The sequence below is a fragment of the Tachypleus tridentatus genome, chromosome 3 (assembly GCF_004210375.1).
Source record: "Tachypleus tridentatus isolate NWPU-2018 chromosome 3, ASM421037v1, whole genome shotgun sequence".
Classification (NCBI taxonomy): Eukaryota; Metazoa; Arthropoda; class Merostomata; order Xiphosura; family Limulidae; genus Tachypleus; species Tachypleus tridentatus.
The window spans coordinates 31,151,063-31,168,622 of NC_134827.1; the positions used below are offsets into that span (position 1 = coordinate 31,151,063).

Here is a 17,560-nt window from a genome sequence, read left to right on the forward strand (position 1 = left end):
CTTATTGTATTATTTACAAAATTAGTTTAAGCATGTTACTCTGTAATTTGCATCAGTTTACTCTTTTTCCATATTTGATAATAAAAATTAAACACTGAGTTTCACTGATACTAGTGAAACAGCGAAAATGTTAGAACTTTATATAACAAATATTTTTTTTGAATAAACTAAAGTAACTTTAGGCCTTATGTTAGAATAAGTAGCTGATTTTTCAAGAATATTTTAGGATGTTCAGTGTTAGAATTCCAAATCCAAAAAGTTTTCAGTGGAAGCTCTCTTCTTGAAGAGTTAACAAACAAGTTATGTTTTTTAAAGCAATCCAATAGAGGGCATAGAAAGAACACCTGCAAATATGTTAAGTTCCGGTTAACACTAATTGTGATACTAGTAGTATAATACAGTTTTCAACATTTATAGTAGTGTTGTTGTTTTAAAGTAATAAGTTTGTTACTATTTATCTACATCGTCGTTTTTTTTTTTTTAATAGACCAGTAATATACTTTAGTTAGCCTATACTAATTTATTAGTACCTGAGCTAATGTTGTTCGGAATCGGCGAAGTTTGACTTCTTTTTACACTGTGTTGTTAATAATTTGATATTATTTTTATTAATAACAGATTTCAATGGCCAGTAATAGTACTAATGTGTGAGTGAAGCACGAAAACTAGATGTCGTAAGTACAATTAACAACCTACGCTAAGATAAGTAATAACTGATTAATATTATTAGTAATACTAATAGAATAATAGCAAATATAAATGGATATTCAGGATTTTGAGAGTTTCATTTTTTTTTCAGATTTAGTAATATTAATTACTTGCGTGTCAGTAATTGATGTAACTGAATTCGACACCAAGTACCCAGTCTAACTGAATGCAAGTTGTCTCTGGTTAGGTCTCATTAAAATTTGGAGTATTGTGTTCAGTATTGGGTTCCATACTTTTTAAGGACATCGAATTTTAATTTGTAGGAAGTGTTCAGAAGAAGTTAAGTAGGATGATATTGGAGTGTGAGATTGAATGGATTTTCATGCAAGGAAAATGTTTTCTCCAGAAAAAATAATAGTTAGATGACATCTTATTGATGTATTTAAGATATTTATTATTATGGAAATTTACAATGATAGTAGTGTTGCATATTTTTGTTACTTGATCTTTTAACGGTGAGGATGGTAGGACAAAGGGATACTTTGGCATGGTAGAAGTAATTTTAATGGATACAGGTGTATATGTCTAAAGGATGGTTGGCTTTTGTTGTAAGTTCATTCAGTGTGGTTGGTCCAGCATGGTCAAGCGTGTTAAGGCATGCAACTCGTAATCTGAGGGTCGAGGGTTTGCATCCCCATCGTGCCAAACATGCTCGCCCTTTCAGCCGTGGGGGCGTTATAATGTGATGGTCAATCCCACTATTTGTTGGTAAAAGAGTAGCCCAAGAGTTGGTGGTGGGTGGTGATGACTAGCTGCCTTCCCTCTAGTCTTACACTGCTAAATTAGGGATGGCTAACTCAGATAGCCCTCAAGTAGCTTTGTGCGAAATTAAAAACAAACAAACAAACAAACATTCAGTGTGGTATGTGCAGTAGATTTAACTTTTAAGGAAGTAGTTGATCATTTTTAAAATTATAAGTGCTGGCTTTGAGTAATGTTTTTTAAAGTTATATTTCAGTGAATGGGACAACTTTTATGGACCAACATACCAGTTGTGGGGTTTGTGAAATTGTTAAATATTTTGGGCTGAACATAGAATGTGAAACAATTTTTCTGTGTTTCACTCACTGGTGGAATTGCATTCAAAATGTTAGCTTTATGTGCACAACAGATTTCTATAGCATGAGATAAGTACAGCACTTAATCAAACATAGCACTTAGAATGATGTTATAAACATCATATTATTGTAAGCTGTGATTTTTTTTTAAATTTAAGCATATTATTTTATACCGGAGGGAGTTTTCAACATCACATCATATGAGGAGCCTCTGGAAAGTAAGGTTGTTGAAACCATGTAAAATGTTTGTTAGGCAAGACCAGATGAGACTGCTGATTAGTTTTGGGACCATCCATTTCAGTTCAGTACTCAAAGTTTTGAGATAATAAAAGAAATATTTAAGATAGACAAACAAGAAATGTTGGAAGTAACTTAATTGTTGTTAATACATTATTTTTTATGAAGATGCCTCTACCTTTAGTTACAATGAATACAGAATTATTGTATTTCCAAGAGAATAACTTTACAATTTTTTGTTATACACTATTAATATTATGAACAAGAAATCTCAGAAAGTGTAGTGGTGTTTTTAAAAATACAAAACATATATTACATTCTGTGTGGAGAAAATAAGACAAGATTTGTAAAAGATATACAAACATATTGAAATGTATAGTATCTCATATACTGATATCTGTAATGTACAAAAGTTAGTACAGTTGTGTGGCACCAAGACCTTTTGCCTAACTTAGTAAAAGACAGTAGAGAAAAATATATATGTAAAAATGGCTCATTTGGGTTCAGAAACTCTTTTACATAGAGGAGCAAACAACGTTTCAACCTGATGATGACCAACGTAAAACTTTTCTCAACCCAAATAAGCCGTTTTTACATATATTAGTAGAAGACAGTTTTTAAATTTAAAGCAATTCATGCCATAATGTGTATGCTGTAGGATAACCTTTCTTTATCAGTAAATTATGGCTACTAAAGAGCCATGATAATGTAATGGCAAATAATGCAGTAAATTTATCTTCAGTTTTGTTTCTATCTGAATTATTTTGTGTATAAAAACAGAATCCAATGAAAGAAAAATGTTTATTTTGCATAACCAAAATGAACTTGGGGTAAGAAAGATGGCAAAATATTTAAAGTTTTCCTTGTTAAAGTTTGTGAAGTGTGACAAATTGGTGACAAGCTCATGTGTGACAGTGAATATAAATGTTTTCAGCTTCAAAAGATGTTTTATGATGAGTCAGCTGGCCATTACTTAAATCTTGGACATCAGTTTTGGTTTGCTGTAAAAATCAAAGCAGATAAGGCAATCTGAGATCAAGGCTATTAGTTTATCTTTGGTTTCACCCCAGTTTTTCTCAGCAGCCTGCACAAATTGGTAGATGATACACAATACTGTAGAAATGTCAGAAATATGCCACGTGGTGATCAGATCTCATCTGCTAAGTTGCAGTACATCGTACTGTTTGATTAATAATTGTCTATCCACTAATATTAAGACTAATAGTTTTTTTAGCCATAAGTGAAGCAAAAGAACTAAGAATGAACTTCCATAATGATGGAGTTTTGACACACCACATGTCATTCTGAGTTTATAATTAAAACAGGCAAAAATGTGGACATAGTCAACAAAAGTAACAGCAAAATGGAGAAATTCATTACAACTATAACATGTTTATCTTTAACACAGAAAATAAAAATATCTTTGTCTTTTACCATATATTAAGTATGTTATTTCAGCTTTAGCTATCTTGTGTATTGTTTGTAGTTTTTGACTATAGATGGGGTAGTTATTTTACTTTTGCTTGATAATTTAAAATGTACTAAAACCAGAATTATTTTCAATAAACTCTACCCAGAACAGAATTTTTTTTTGTCTTCTCACAGTAGCAGTAAGGAAAGTGCAGATAGAATTACTAAATAGTATCTAGTCTTGAAATGAAAACAACATAATTGGATTTAGTTTTTCTATCAGTTATGTTTAGGTTGTAAAACACTTTTGAATATTAGGAATACTACTTTTCATCTTATGATGAAATGAACTTTCTGGCTTTGATCATGAAGTTCCATTTTATGTACTCAGACAATTTCATGTGAACTAAGATTTTAATAGTTCCATTTTCAGTTTGAGTACCCGTTTATAAGTATTATTTTATGACAAGTTACAGGTTTTATAGTAAGGAAGAATATTAAAACACGTATGGTGTTTCAGTCACTGGTTTGACCATTCTCAAGTATGTAAATTTGAACAGGAAAGAAGAATGCAAAACCTTCTTAGTTAATCCAGAATGATCCCTTGCTGTAAAAGCTGTAGCTTCTAAAATGAGATATTATTTTAGAGGTAATAAAATAATCTCTAATTATTTTACATATTACAGTTGGTAATCTGCAATTTTGTGATTATTTGCACATTTCTGTCAATACTTTATTTTTTAACTCAAATAGTCACTGGCCAGGTGGGTTTGACTTGTAATCTGAGGGTCTCAGGTTCGAATCCCCGTCACGCCAAACCTGCTTGCAATTTCAGCCGTGGCGGCATTATAACGTGACGGTCAATCCCACTATTTGTTGGTAAAAAAGTAGCCCAAAAGTTGGCGGTGGGCAGTGATGACTAGCTGCCTTCCCTTTAGTCTTACACTGCTAAATTAGGGACGGCTAGTGCAGATAGTCCTCATGTAGCTTTGCGTGAAATTCATAAACAAACAGTCACTGCTTCCAGTTATAAATCATAAACAATTTGGTAAAAACAAATACTGTTTAGTAATCTGGATCTCAAATGGCATCACTGTTGCCTTTATCATCCTAGGTAACTATACACTTCACCAAGATCATTTATATCAAACAATATGGCTTTTTTCAGTAAATTTTAATCTAGTATATTTATTAACATTGTTTGAATACAATAAATATAATATTCAGTAGTCAAGGATTTGAGCTATCAAAATTTTGTCAGTGTTTACCATACTTGATAAAAACAAACCTGATGTCTTGTTTTATCACACAAAATTTCTGTAACTTTAAAAAGAGATGTAATTTAACACAGAGACATTTTAACAAATGAAACAATGTCTAAAACAATAAAATAAAAAAAATTCCTTTTCACAAATTTACCAGGATGCCTTTAAGATCCTCGAAAGTTTCAAAATATTCTTGGGGAAGCATTACCATTAGCACTCTTGCACATTTGCTCACAGGTGTTTGTCATGTTTTTGTTTCTTCACACCTTTTTGTCACGTTTGGACCGACAGTTTTTAAAACCTAGTTAGACCAATATAATCAGCACCATTCAATAGGTCAGTAGAATAATTACTCTATGTTTGTGCTTTTAGCTAATGTCTAAATATTTGTTATTTAGCCATTCATAACAAGTGTGTAGAATGCCTGTGAATAATGCAATACATTTTGAATTGGAGACAGTGAAAGCATCTTTGAAAGAGAAGGGATTAAAACTAGATTTTGTGGAATACAAAATAGTTTCATCTTGTATATTTTGTTGGGTCCTTGATTTATAAGTTATTTTGCACAGAACATGGTATTTACTATGGTAGTTTTTAACAATATGTAATAAATTTCAAAGTATATCCAGATTTGCTTTTGCACAATGCAAATTGTTTGATGCTCCATCTTGTAGGTTTTGATGGTAAATACTGTTTTGAGATGAACTCTCCCTTTGCATTTGATGATACTTTTATCAATGGACAGCTCATTTTGTGGGGCATATACTGCAAGGTATTTTTATTCACAGAGATTCATCAGATCCCGAATTTTCCACAGTGGATAATAATTTGGATCTCCACTGTTTGGCCGATCATGCTCATTGTTAACAAAATGCAAAATTGATGTCAGGATTTTGTAACAATCTCGGTGCATTACCTCTGTAAATGGCACACGAGTTAGCCAAAAGGAGTCCCTGTAATCTTCCAGTTCATGTTTATGGCACAACCCCATTGCTGTTTGTAGTGCAATATATGCTTTGAGTTCATTGACATCGGTCTTGATCCATTTCATAAAATAGGAGTAAGATGGCAATTCAGTGGTGCAGTCAAAATACTGCAAAGTGTATCTATTTGTTTCATTACAAATCAGCTCAAATGCTTCATCAGGAAGGAAAAGTTTGAAATACTGAAATGGAGTGAAATTTGCTGTACCAATCAGGACTTGAGTGTGAGTGGTAAAATCTGGCAACCAGTCAGATTCAAAATTATCAGTGTCACTGTAATATTGCCATGGAAAATTTGGATCCTGGTTTTGGTCTTCAGGTTCATTATCACTTTCAGGGGAGCTTTGGGCTGTGCTATACTAGCTACTCTACCTCTCCTCTGACTTGTTTTGTACCTCTAGACCTCCTGAAATATACACTCCTTGATCATGCACAAGGACCATTACTGGAAGTGCTAAGGGCATCTACAAAATAAAAAAAAAAACTTGTACATAGAGATATAGCACTTTGCCGACGTTCCATGTATGTATGTATGCTATATTTATACATTTTCCTATCAACAGTATATGAAAATGCAGAGAACTAGGCTTGGTCAGTCAGTTTATGCAGTAAGTTATATGACCCTAACTACACCATGTGCTTACCTAAAGCGTGGGAAGATTCCAGGTCACAAATGTCTTCATTATCACTCTTGTCTGTTACAAGTAAGCTTTCATTATCATCTGGCTCAAACTTTTTGTCACTCTCTTCATCGTTAAAAATAATATATAATGGTATAAGCTTTTCCTTTTGGTGGTGTAACAACATCACATGTATCAACAGAATATACTAGGAAGGTATCTTCTCAAACAATGAACAGTATGACCTACACAAGTTAGAAAACAAATAAATTGCATAACCTTCACTTTAAATACCTGCTGGGAATCCCAAGTAAACAATGAATACACGTGGTTCTAGCATCAAGTGGGTCTATGAGCCTGTGTGATTATGATAATTAGCCACGAGGGTATGTTTACATCTAGTCGACGAAGATCGCCTGCCGTGCTGAGCCTTTAAGTTGACTGCAGTCGCCATCTGCACCAAAAGGGTTAAAGGAGACACGTGAGTGAGTCTGGCATTGATGTAACAAAATACCATCATATGATGTGAAATTAATATTGGTCAAACAGATCATGAGAAAAAAAAATGTTGCTGTCATCAGTGAAAGTAGCTATTGTCCTGAAAACTGAACAAAGCCACGTTATCAGTGCTTTTCCAGCATGAAGATTCTTATACACTGGTGTTCAGTGAGTACCTGAGGTGATGTTTATGATATAACGAATAAATAGTTGTCTTTACAAACCACTGTTCTTAATACACAGCATCACAGCTTGTATGTCTGAGTGAGTAATACTGACATTATAGAAGACATTACAGTGTGCTTTTAGGAAATATGTGATAAGCACAATGTGATATATTAATGTGAGTGTGGTTTTAAAAGAATGTAAAAAGATGCATAGGTTTATTAAATGTTTTTTGTGACAAGTGGAAGAAAGTTTTATATTCATAACAACACTACTTTAGAACTTGGATGTTTGTAGGAATTAATCGGTAAGGGTATAAAATAATAAATTATAACTTAAAGGTAATACTGTCTTATTTCTCCAAATTATTTAAGTTCTGTAAGTTTGATAAAATTGGTTTATTTGACATTAAAATGTAGTATTTCATAAGAAAACTATTAGAAATAAATAGAAAAAAAGTTTTGAAGTGACTGAGTGATGAAGAATATTTGTAGACGTACGATGTTTCGACAAAAACTGAGGAGGACACAATCTTGTCGAAACATTGCACATGTATAATAAAGTTTCTACGTTGACTAGTCAAGCCATCTCAAAACTTTTATAAAAAGTGGGTTCCTCATTACCAAGAATTAAATAGATATACGTACACTAGACGTACATTACTTGTAAGTTTAATCATTTTTGTAAACTGTGCTGTAAAAACTCCAACTTAGTGTTTTTTACCATTTAACCTTAATAAAATTATTAATTAATCGACCTACTGTTCATTACTTTTTTATTTATAAACATACAACTTCCTACTGCCAATAGTAGGTTAAATTATATAAAAACTTCTGCTCCCAAATAGATATTTATATGCAACGAGATGGCTAAATAGGCTGGATACCAGTGAATATCCGTTATAGTCATAAATATGGAATTAAAAAATATTTTAATAGTTCAACTAAAACTTATAGCTGGGAATAAGTGTGTGTTACAAGTGGTTTGTAGTACCATGACATTTTGGGAATACGGAGTTATAATTATTTGCTTTTACCAAGTTTTCTTCTTGGGTGTAGATAATATGAAAGTAAATTCATAAGAGTACATCACATCGTTCATATTTTAGTATTTTTTTCTTGTCGTTATGTCTTAAGAATCAATTTAATAATTTCTCATGCATTTTTTTATATTTTAAATATTAAATTAATTTGAAGATTTCCAGAATTGTTTTCACTTGATAAAGATAATAGAAGGGATTCGATTGAAGTGTTGATTATTAAGAGAATTGATAGTGTTGGTGTATTGTCTTTTTTTCATTCTTAATGGTGAGAAGAACAAGATTTAAAAACAAATTTCAGCAAGATAGGAATCCTCTTTCAACCAAAATTGTTTTATTTTACAAACATGGTGGTCTGCCTTTGAAATTGATTACATTTAGATGTGATAGATGTAGTTAAGTTTAAGGAAAAGCTTTATAAATACTTAAATGATAAGAGTTATTGTTTATCTTTAAAATTATTTTAGAGTTCAATATAATGGATAGGATAATGTAAATGGGCCAGCAGGTACTTGTTTTTTGTATGTAACCTAATCATATGCAGTGCTACTATTATCATTGTAAATATGAGATTAAAATATCCAAAAGTGTATCAATACATGTATTGTTATAAATCAGAAAACTAAAAATAAGTATATCCAGAAAAACTTAAAACTAAAACACATTATTTTGTCTAGATAATGAAAATAAAATAGTGTGGAATAACACATCATATATATTAGAATGTACATTAATGTTTCTTTTCATAGAACATGTCTCATGGAACTAGTCCAGCTCACCGTTTTTCAGGTAGTTTTGATACATTCTACAACCCAGACTTTACAGCAGAAATCAGTACAAAAATGACAGTTCCACAGAAAATTAGTTTAAGGGAAGAGAACCACACCACCGTCAACCAGTCTGTTGTGCCAGATGAACCAGAAAAACTGTTTATGCATGTGCCTGAAAGGATTCTAGTTGTAGGTAAAAACACAACATAATCCAGTTCACGATCAAATACTGGTTGTCAGTGTATGCGATCAAATACTAGTTATCCTAGTTGTCAGTGTATATCAAATACTAGTTGTCAGTGTACGCAATCAAATACTAGTTGTAGGTCAAATACTAGTTGTCAGTGTATGCGATCAAATACTAGTTGTCAGTGTACGCAATCAAATACTAGTTGTCAGTGTACGCAATCAAATACTAGTTGTCAGTGTACGCAATCAAATACTGGTTGTCAGCGTATGCAATCAAATACTGGTTGTCAGCGTATGCGATCAAATACTAGTTGTCAGTGTACGCAATCAAATACTGGTTGTCAGCGTATGCGATCAAATGCTAGTTGGAAAAACCTATTATACATAACAATTGAAAAACATAATGAATTAGAATACAAGATTTTCCTATTTTGTACTTACCTAAATATTTTATCTGTAATCATAGGTTTGTCTTAAATATTCACCTCTGTTTTAAATTTTATCATTGACATTAAAACCACAGATTTAACTATTGCATTTGTTAAAATAACCTGACGTTTAGGAGGAGATCAGCATGTGGAAGGAAGAGAACCTCTTCCAGAAATGAAACTAGAGTCCAGTGTTCTGGGTGAAGAAAGATGTAATATTCACTTAAATTCACCTCCACACACATTGACTCTACAGGAACATCACTACCCTACTTTATACGAAGAAGGGACGAGCGAAACGGAACAAAAAAATCAGTCTCGGAAAATTGATCTTGAACCTTTACCACAGAAACCAATCGAATCTAGGTATAGCAGTCGTCCAGTAAAAATGTTTGTGATTTCTGTGAAGTTACTTGTTTTTAGCTAAGTAAGTTGTAATGATAAGGTAGATACTTTCTTGATTATACAAACGTGTGGTTTTCATATGCTACGTTTCCTGATTAGTTGTATCACTGCATTCTTGTATTTCTAATGTGTGAGGATGTATTCTAAACATTGGTTTATCTTTGTACATATACTCTTACAATAGGCTTTATAACCTGTACCTTTAAACAGGAATATATGAAAGTATAATACAGCTATGTGTTTATTCTTATTATTAGGGACTTTTTATATTATCAACATGTTTAAAATATTTTGTTTGTTTTCCCCTTCTTCCCAGTCTTGCACTTCCATTTTCACCACCACCTGATGGACTGATAGTGAAGTCGACCGAGGAAGAGGTTGCTCTCCTTCGTAACCAGGTTCATCATTTAAGTCGTCGTATGCTAGCCGTGGAACAAGAGAACCAACAAATACAACACAGAGAAGTAATTCTCTACACCATGAGTGCACTTTATTTCTTGTTAAAAGGAATAATGTGGCTCTATCGGCACTGGTGATCAGTTTATTTCATTTGTTCATTTATGATTTAACTTGAATGTCAGTCATAATAACAAGACCTATTCCTTAAAAATTATGGGAATATGGTTCAAGGATTACTGTATGAAGTGTATGGAGATAATTCTTGACAGATAAAACAAGAATTGTGAAATATAAAGTGTCTATTTTTAATTTCTTAGAAGGTTTTATGGCCTTAGAATTTTCTAGATTTTATTTTCGGGTTTTAAAAGAAACCATTAAAATATTTTTCCTTTATCAAATTTAACTAGAAGTACTTTTAATGCACTTTTACTTTGAGATTTTACCATTAAAAATAAAATTATTTGTGACTGGAGATTTTTATGTACTCAGTAACGTTTAGTACTATTAACAACGTAATGCTAAAATATTTTTTGTTCATATGGTACTTAATGCTTGTAAGATTACTTTTAATTGTCTGTGTTTGTGGTGTATTAATACAGAATATAATAATATTTTAAAGTAATATTTCAACTGTTTGACATAACTGACAGGACACTAACAGAAATCTACCTAAACAATATGACCAGTGAGGCTGACACAAATGTGTATCTACATTAGGTGATTTTATAGAAAAATGAAGAATTTTATTGTTTTAGTAAAATTCAGTCATGGTTATTATATACAAAACAACGTACACTTATGATTAAATTGTAAAATGACTGAAGCATCTTAATACACAGTGTATAACTTGTATACAATGTCACATATTCACCATCTGATTTTTAGTTATGATGCTATGTAAATATCAAACCATATTTGATAAACCGAATAACCTTTAGACTGTATGTAAAGCCATTTTTTATTAGCTCAGCTTTATTAATTACCCATTTTGTTGTACTAATAATTTTGTTTCTGAATAAACTTCAAGGTAAAATACCAAGCATATAAATATTTATCTGAAATATTAAGATTAGCTATTGGCTAAAATGAAATGATTTAAAAGATACATCTGGAAAATAAATGAAACAGCCCAGCAGAGCTTCTTCAAGGAAGCCCGATTTGTCCAGATCTGTGTCAGTAGATAACATGTTTTACACCATCTAAGAGTTTGTATTTTGTTATTTGTAAAAGCCTGTATACCTATTTAAAGGGGTGTTTCTTTATATCTCTACTTACCAAGTGTTAACTTAATCTGGTGAATAACTCACCTTCTACAAATATGCTGTGTAAAGCATCTTCCTTAAAAATATTCCCAGTCAGTGGAATGATATATTTGTGACATTTAGCTATAGCTGATTCTGTATTTCCGATGTATTTATTTTTCAATGTACAAACGTGTGTAACATACAAGTTAGTTTTAAAAAACTTAATATTAGCAGAAACAAAACTTCTTGTAAGTCTATTTCCCACCTTTTGCATATAAAGTTACCCAATTTTTTGAAGTTGGTTTTAATTTAGGTATTTTAGGTAAAATTGAATGTTTTTGAAATGCCTAAGGATAGTCATTTTGTTTTAATATATTTTTAATGCCACTTCCTTCAGTCAACTTTTTAAATAAGGAGTCCATTGCAAATGTTATTTGCTAAGTAATATTAATAGGTAACACTTGCTTTCTTTTTACATCTTAGGTAATGGGAGGAACAATTTGTGTACTTGGCATTTGGGACAACATGGGTCCTATTGGTTCACCTCATCTGTTCTACACTCTAAAATAACTTAAACTTAAACCCAGCATTTATCCTTCATTTACATATACAGCTTTTTCTTAAACTAATTCAAATTTATTGCCTCTACAACATCTGAAGGTAACTTACTCCCAAGACCAACCATCCTGTTAGAAAAATAACTCTCACCTGAAGATGATTTTTACTATACCAAAATTTATATTTGTCTCCTAGTCCTACTGTTCTCACTGTTAAGTTACGAAGAAAGGTGATGCATCAACACTATCAATTCCTTTTACAGTCTCAAACAGATCCACCCTAACTATTCCTTTTTTCAAGATAAAACAGTTTAAGATATTTCATTCACTCCTTGTATGACAACCCTTCCATCCCAGGCACCATTCTCTGTACCATTTCCAAAAATTCAATGTCTTTTCCTAAGGTAAGAAGTTCAAGATTGAAACAGTGTTCCAAATTTGGCCTAACCAGTGATCTATACAATGAAATTATAATGTCTTTAGACTTGTAATCAACATTTCTGTAGATGTAGCTCATAATCTTATTGGCTCTACCACAAGCAACAGCATGCTGTTTGGGTGGCTTTAGGTACTGATCAACCATTATACCAAGGTCCCTTTCTTTCATGGCATTGTAAATGTTATTCTCACCCAATTTGAACTTGTAATTTAAATTCTGATAACCTGCATGGATTATTTTGCTTTTATTATAAATGAAACCCATGTGCCATTTATTTGCCTAACTCAGTAAATGATCTAAACCCTTTTGTAAATCAGCAGCATCCTCTTCTCAACTAATAACACCCAATACTTCAATGTAATCTGCAAATTTAAGTAATTTATCGACCACTTCTTCATCTTTGTCGATGTAAATCAAAACAGAACAAAATTCATAAGACTGAGTCCTGCAGTACCTCACTAGTAACATTAACCTAGTTTGACTGATCTCCATTTGTAACAACCCTCTGCTTTCTTCCATTCAGCTACACTTCTATCCAATTGGCTGACTTATCCTCCATACCTACAGAAATAATTTTTCCATAAGCCTTTTATTTGGCACTTGGTCAGAAGCTTTCTGAAAATCCAGATACACCAAATCCACAACATTACCCTCATCTACATAAGCAGTAACTTTTTCAAAGAATGTCAAAAGATTTTTGAGGCAAGATTTTTCCTTTAGTGAAACCATGTTGACTATCCAATAAAATTCTAAACTCTGTTAAATGACTTTAGAAAACGTATTTTATCGGACTTTCCAAAATGTTCACATAACTGCAATAAGACTAATGGGTCTATTATTATTGGCACAATTTTTATAACCACCCTTAAAAGAGGAGCGACTTACTCGTTAGCTAACTACCAGTCCTTTGGTACCTGCCCACTATTAAAGAACTGACAAAAACTGTAGGAAGTGCCACACACATCAAATCTTTAATGTCCATCATAACTTTGTAGAAATATTATCTGCCCAAGGAGCCTTGTTGTTTAGTGAATTTTCCAGTTTTTTCCATGACCAGTTCAGAATTAATGCAGTCATCTTATTTGATGTTGTTTCCATTCATCACCTCTTCAAGATGAAGAATACTGCTTTAATCTTCATTGGTAAAAACTGAAGAAAAAATCTAACTTAAGTAACCCAACTATTTCATAACCCTCAGATATTAGCCTTTCTGTATCATCCATCAAAGGTTCTATCCTCAACATAAGTAACATTTTGCTTACCCTTAAAGTATTTAAAGAAACTTTTAATTTTACATTTTCAGCAAACATTTTCTCATTCGTCCTATTTGATGTCCTAATTTTTAGTTTCACCAACTTTATTTTATAATCCTATAAATCTTCTGTCATACCAGTAAGTTTAAATATCGTAAAATAATGATACTTGTTTTTAATTTTGTCTGTTAAGCTCTTTCTGAGACAACCTGTTTTTGTTACTTGTATCTACCCTTTTCTTTATATAAGGAATATGTTTACCTTGAATATTTCAAAATTTACACATCTAATTAGTGTCTCCAAGTAATTCAGCTACCAAATTCACAACAGGCAATTCTTGTTTCATACCTACAAAATTTGCTTTTTTTTAAATTTATAACCAAAATATTACTCCTTATTTCCATATGCAACAAACCATCAAACCTAATAGAGCAAAGAACACTTGCACCCTAAGGTTCCCCAGTATCCACCCTCTCAATTATGTATATATTTTAATAAATCTCAGCAATGTTTCTAGGGGTTCCTTCACCAATTGGTCAAGAAAGCCACCCTCAACAGTTTCCCAAAAACCTTTGTCCCTTGTGGTTTGACTCCAGCATTTCCCAATCTATGCCTGAAATTAAAATTGCCCAAAATTGTGACTTCGTTAATAGCTGAAATATTAGTCTCATTGTAACTGTTATCACTAGTTTCATCAGTATCATTTGATGGATGTAACAAATTCCAACTAAAAACCTTTTCTCTTCATATCAACTAATAAAATCCCAAATGGATTCATCCTCCTTACTATTACCTTTAATATCCTCAACTTAAAGAGGATGTAACTGTTAATTCTCTATCCCTGTTATAACCTGTTATCACTCTGTATTTCAAATAAACTTTTTTTATCATGATTCAGTTATTCTTATTGCATCAGAATCCTCCATTCCTACCAATGCTCTAAAGTCGTATGTTTTACTTATGCCTGTTTGTATAAATACGTTTATGAATTACACTCATAACACAGCTAAATCCAGTTATGTGGGCCCAGCATAACCAGGTGGTTAGAGCACTCCACTTGCAATCTGAAGGCCGAGGGTTTGAATCCCCATAGCACTAAACATGTTTGCCGTTTAAGCCATGGGGTCATTATAAGCTGCTCGTCAATCCCACTATTTGTTGGTAAAACAATAGCCCAAGAGTTGGCAGTGGACGATGATGACTAGCTGCCTTCCCTCTAGTTTTACACTACTAAATTAGGAACAGTTAGTGCAGATTGCCCTTGTGTAGCTTTGTGCAAAATTTGAAACAAACAAACTAAGTGTGGTTGATGGAAACATTTAATAAAGATGACCATTTTTCTAAAATAAATTTAATAATTTCATTTTTGGCATATGTTAAATAAGCTGAGATATCTTTCTGTTTGTGACATTTAAAATGCCATTGATGTATCATTGCCAAAACATAATTAGACTTGCATAAGATATCATTAGAAAGAAAGGAAGATAATTTGTTATCTGTTTTAGATGTTCTAGTCTTTCAGACACTTCGATTTTTCCTCCCCTTATCCAAAATGTCAGAAACAATCACTTCTAACTAACTGATGTGTTTGTAAATAATTCATTCTATTAGAGCTCTTTACATCATAATTATTTGTGCTAAACTTCTCATGTGTGATTAATGCAGCAAATCCTTAAGCTAAAAAGGTTATTGAAGTTTTGCATAGTTTGTTCAAAGCAAATTTAGATTTTGTGAAAACTGAAATTAAACTTTACTGAGGGAACTACTGAAATTTTCAAACCAACTACATAAGTTAGGACTTCTGTGATTGATTATTTCTACCTGGTGAGATGATCAAAAGTGTTTTTACCCAAATATTGATGTATCTAAAACAGTATTTACCAGGAGGATGTCTCATACAGATGTTCATGTTTTGGTTTGTTAATAATAATAATCTAAAGTTAAATTAGTTTTCATAAGTATAACTGTTCACCCAACTGTCAGATTTCAATGACATTCATGTGTTGATATTTTACTAAGTCGATAAATGTTATAAGTGTTACTGAAGACTGTAACATCAGAGTTTTACAAACGTGTTTGCTTTTTCTTGTGTTGTAAACTAGAAGAAATATCTTGCACCATGGGCTGTAGTTAAATCCATTCAGGAAAACATCAGTTTATGTCAAGTTAAGATGCCAAAATACACACTAAGGTGGATGCTGCATAGTGATCTGTTATTTTGGACATCTTTAATTGCTGATATAAATAGCATCTCAACCACTAATATGTCTGTAACGTTCCAGCAAGGCTTCAGAAACTTTGTTACTAGGTGACAGGCCTCATTGGCACTGGATGTAACAGGTATAATGTGCTTGACATTATACGTCAATAAATAAAATGAAAAATAAACATGTAGAAGTAAACGAATCAGTTGTTGAACTTTACCGACATGTAGGTCCTACATTTTCTTTAGCAAAACGTTTAAATATGATAAACATGCGATGATATTCCTTTACTTAAGTAAAGGTTACATATGTACCTATCATCCATTCAGATGCATTTGCACCCCTTCAGTGTGTGGACACAGACAGCCAAAGAGAAACAGGTTTGTAGACATTGTCATATGTAACCTTTATTGTTAATAAAGATTTATTTACTTGTTCATGCTAGAGTTATTCTCAAAATTTCTATGGGAATCTAAACTTATCTGTTAAACACCACTGTACGTAAATAACATATGTTTGTTAAAACGTAAAAACCATAGAATTCCTTATTAGAGAGTTTAAACCAATCTTTTTTTTTACCGGTTGACTGTGTAACACCATAACGTTATTCATTCATGATTAACGTGGTAGAACAGTTTTGAAACTATATGCTACTGATGGAAGAAGCTACAGTTAGATATGGACTTGATTCAAGAATTTGACGAGGGGTAGAAGAGATAGAGGGGCCGGATGGCTTAAGGCGTTCGACTCGCAATCTGAGGGTCGCGGGTTCGAATCCCCGTTGCACCAGACATGCTCGCCCTTTCTTTCGTGGGGGCATTATAATGTGACGGTCAATCCCATTATTCTTTGGTAAAAGAGTAGCTCAAGAGTTGGCAGTGGGTGGTGATGACTAGTCTTACACACAGATAACCCTTGTGTAGCTTTGCGCGAAATTCAAAAACAGAAGAGGTAGGCTTAGACCCGAAGCTTTTAATGACAATGGTTTGTGGTATGTTCACGTTCTGAATTCTTGTTGATGGTTGAGGAACATCTTAGTAAGTTATCCAATGTTAAACAGTTAACATCTGTTTATTGAGGTCGCTATTTTGCATCATCCATGGACTAAGTACAAGTCTCTAAACACTAAATGTTCCTGTGGATAAACGTATACATTCATATAATGTAGGTTAGAGTAAAGAAACACTTCGCAGAAGTGATCAATGTATGCAAAGAATTGGAAATCATAGACACCCTGCTCCTGATTTTACCATATTTAATGGTGGAAGGGTCACTTCTATTACCCTTATATTTAATGAGCTATTTTCTTTCAAATTAACTATTAAAACACAAGAACTAACTCAGAATGGGGAAATGTAGCTTGAACAATATATGAACACGTTAGGTAGGTGAAGAGAATCTAACCAAATATCAAATAAAGGCTAAAAATTAGTAGTTTATCTTGCCCTCGCTTGTTTATAGTATGTGATTTGAAAATATACATTCATACTAGAAAATAGAAATAACAAAATAAATGAATAAACCAGGAAAAGGTAACTTGGAAACATTTTATCACATGGTCTACTCATTACTTCTAATGATTTCTTACATAAGGCAACAGAAAACGGTTATGGTGACGTTGAGCAACTTTATCATCTGAAACCTTAGAGGTGTAGTCTTTGTAGGACGTCAACCACTCATTAGCAAACC

General features: G+C 32.5%; 1 protein-coding gene across 2 annotated transcripts; it reads left to right on the plus strand.

Moving 5' to 3' along the window:
- Positions 1-285: 285 nt before the first annotated feature.
- On the plus strand, positions 286-16,310 carry LOC143246633 (transport and Golgi organization protein 11-like). 2 transcript variants are annotated; one of them, XM_076493682.1, is made up of 4 exons: positions 286-390; positions 8,733-8,946; positions 9,505-9,736; positions 10,092-14,559. In XM_076493682.1, exons 2-4 carry the CDS (start codon positions 8,736-8,738, stop codon positions 10,309-10,311), a joined length of 663 nt encoding a protein of 220 aa, XP_076349797.1. In that variant the 5' UTR covers positions 286-390; positions 8,733-8,735; the 3' UTR covers positions 10,312-14,559. The 2 variants fall into 2 exon arrangements, with proteins under 2 accessions (XP_076349797.1, XP_076349796.1); XM_076493681.1 differs by having other exon boundaries at positions 328-674; positions 10,092-16,310.
- Positions 16,311-17,560: the final 1,250 nt, after the last annotated feature.

What these genes read in the sequence shown, in the direction of transcription:
- LOC143246633 (XM_076493682.1), top strand. Translation starts at nt 8,736, where the DNA reads ATGTCTCATGGAACTAGTCCAGCTCACCGTTTTTCAGGTAGTTTTGAT. An exon ending in TGAAAGGATTCTAGTTGTAG is followed by an intron (nt 8,947 to 9,504) that starts GTAAAAACACAA and finishes CCTGACGTTTAG; the next exon opens with GAGGAGATCAGCATGTGGAA. An exon ending in CAGAAACCAATCGAATCTAG is followed by an intron (nt 9,737 to 10,091) that starts GTATAGCAGTCG and finishes CCTTCTTCCCAG; the next exon opens with TCTTGCACTTCCATTTTCAC.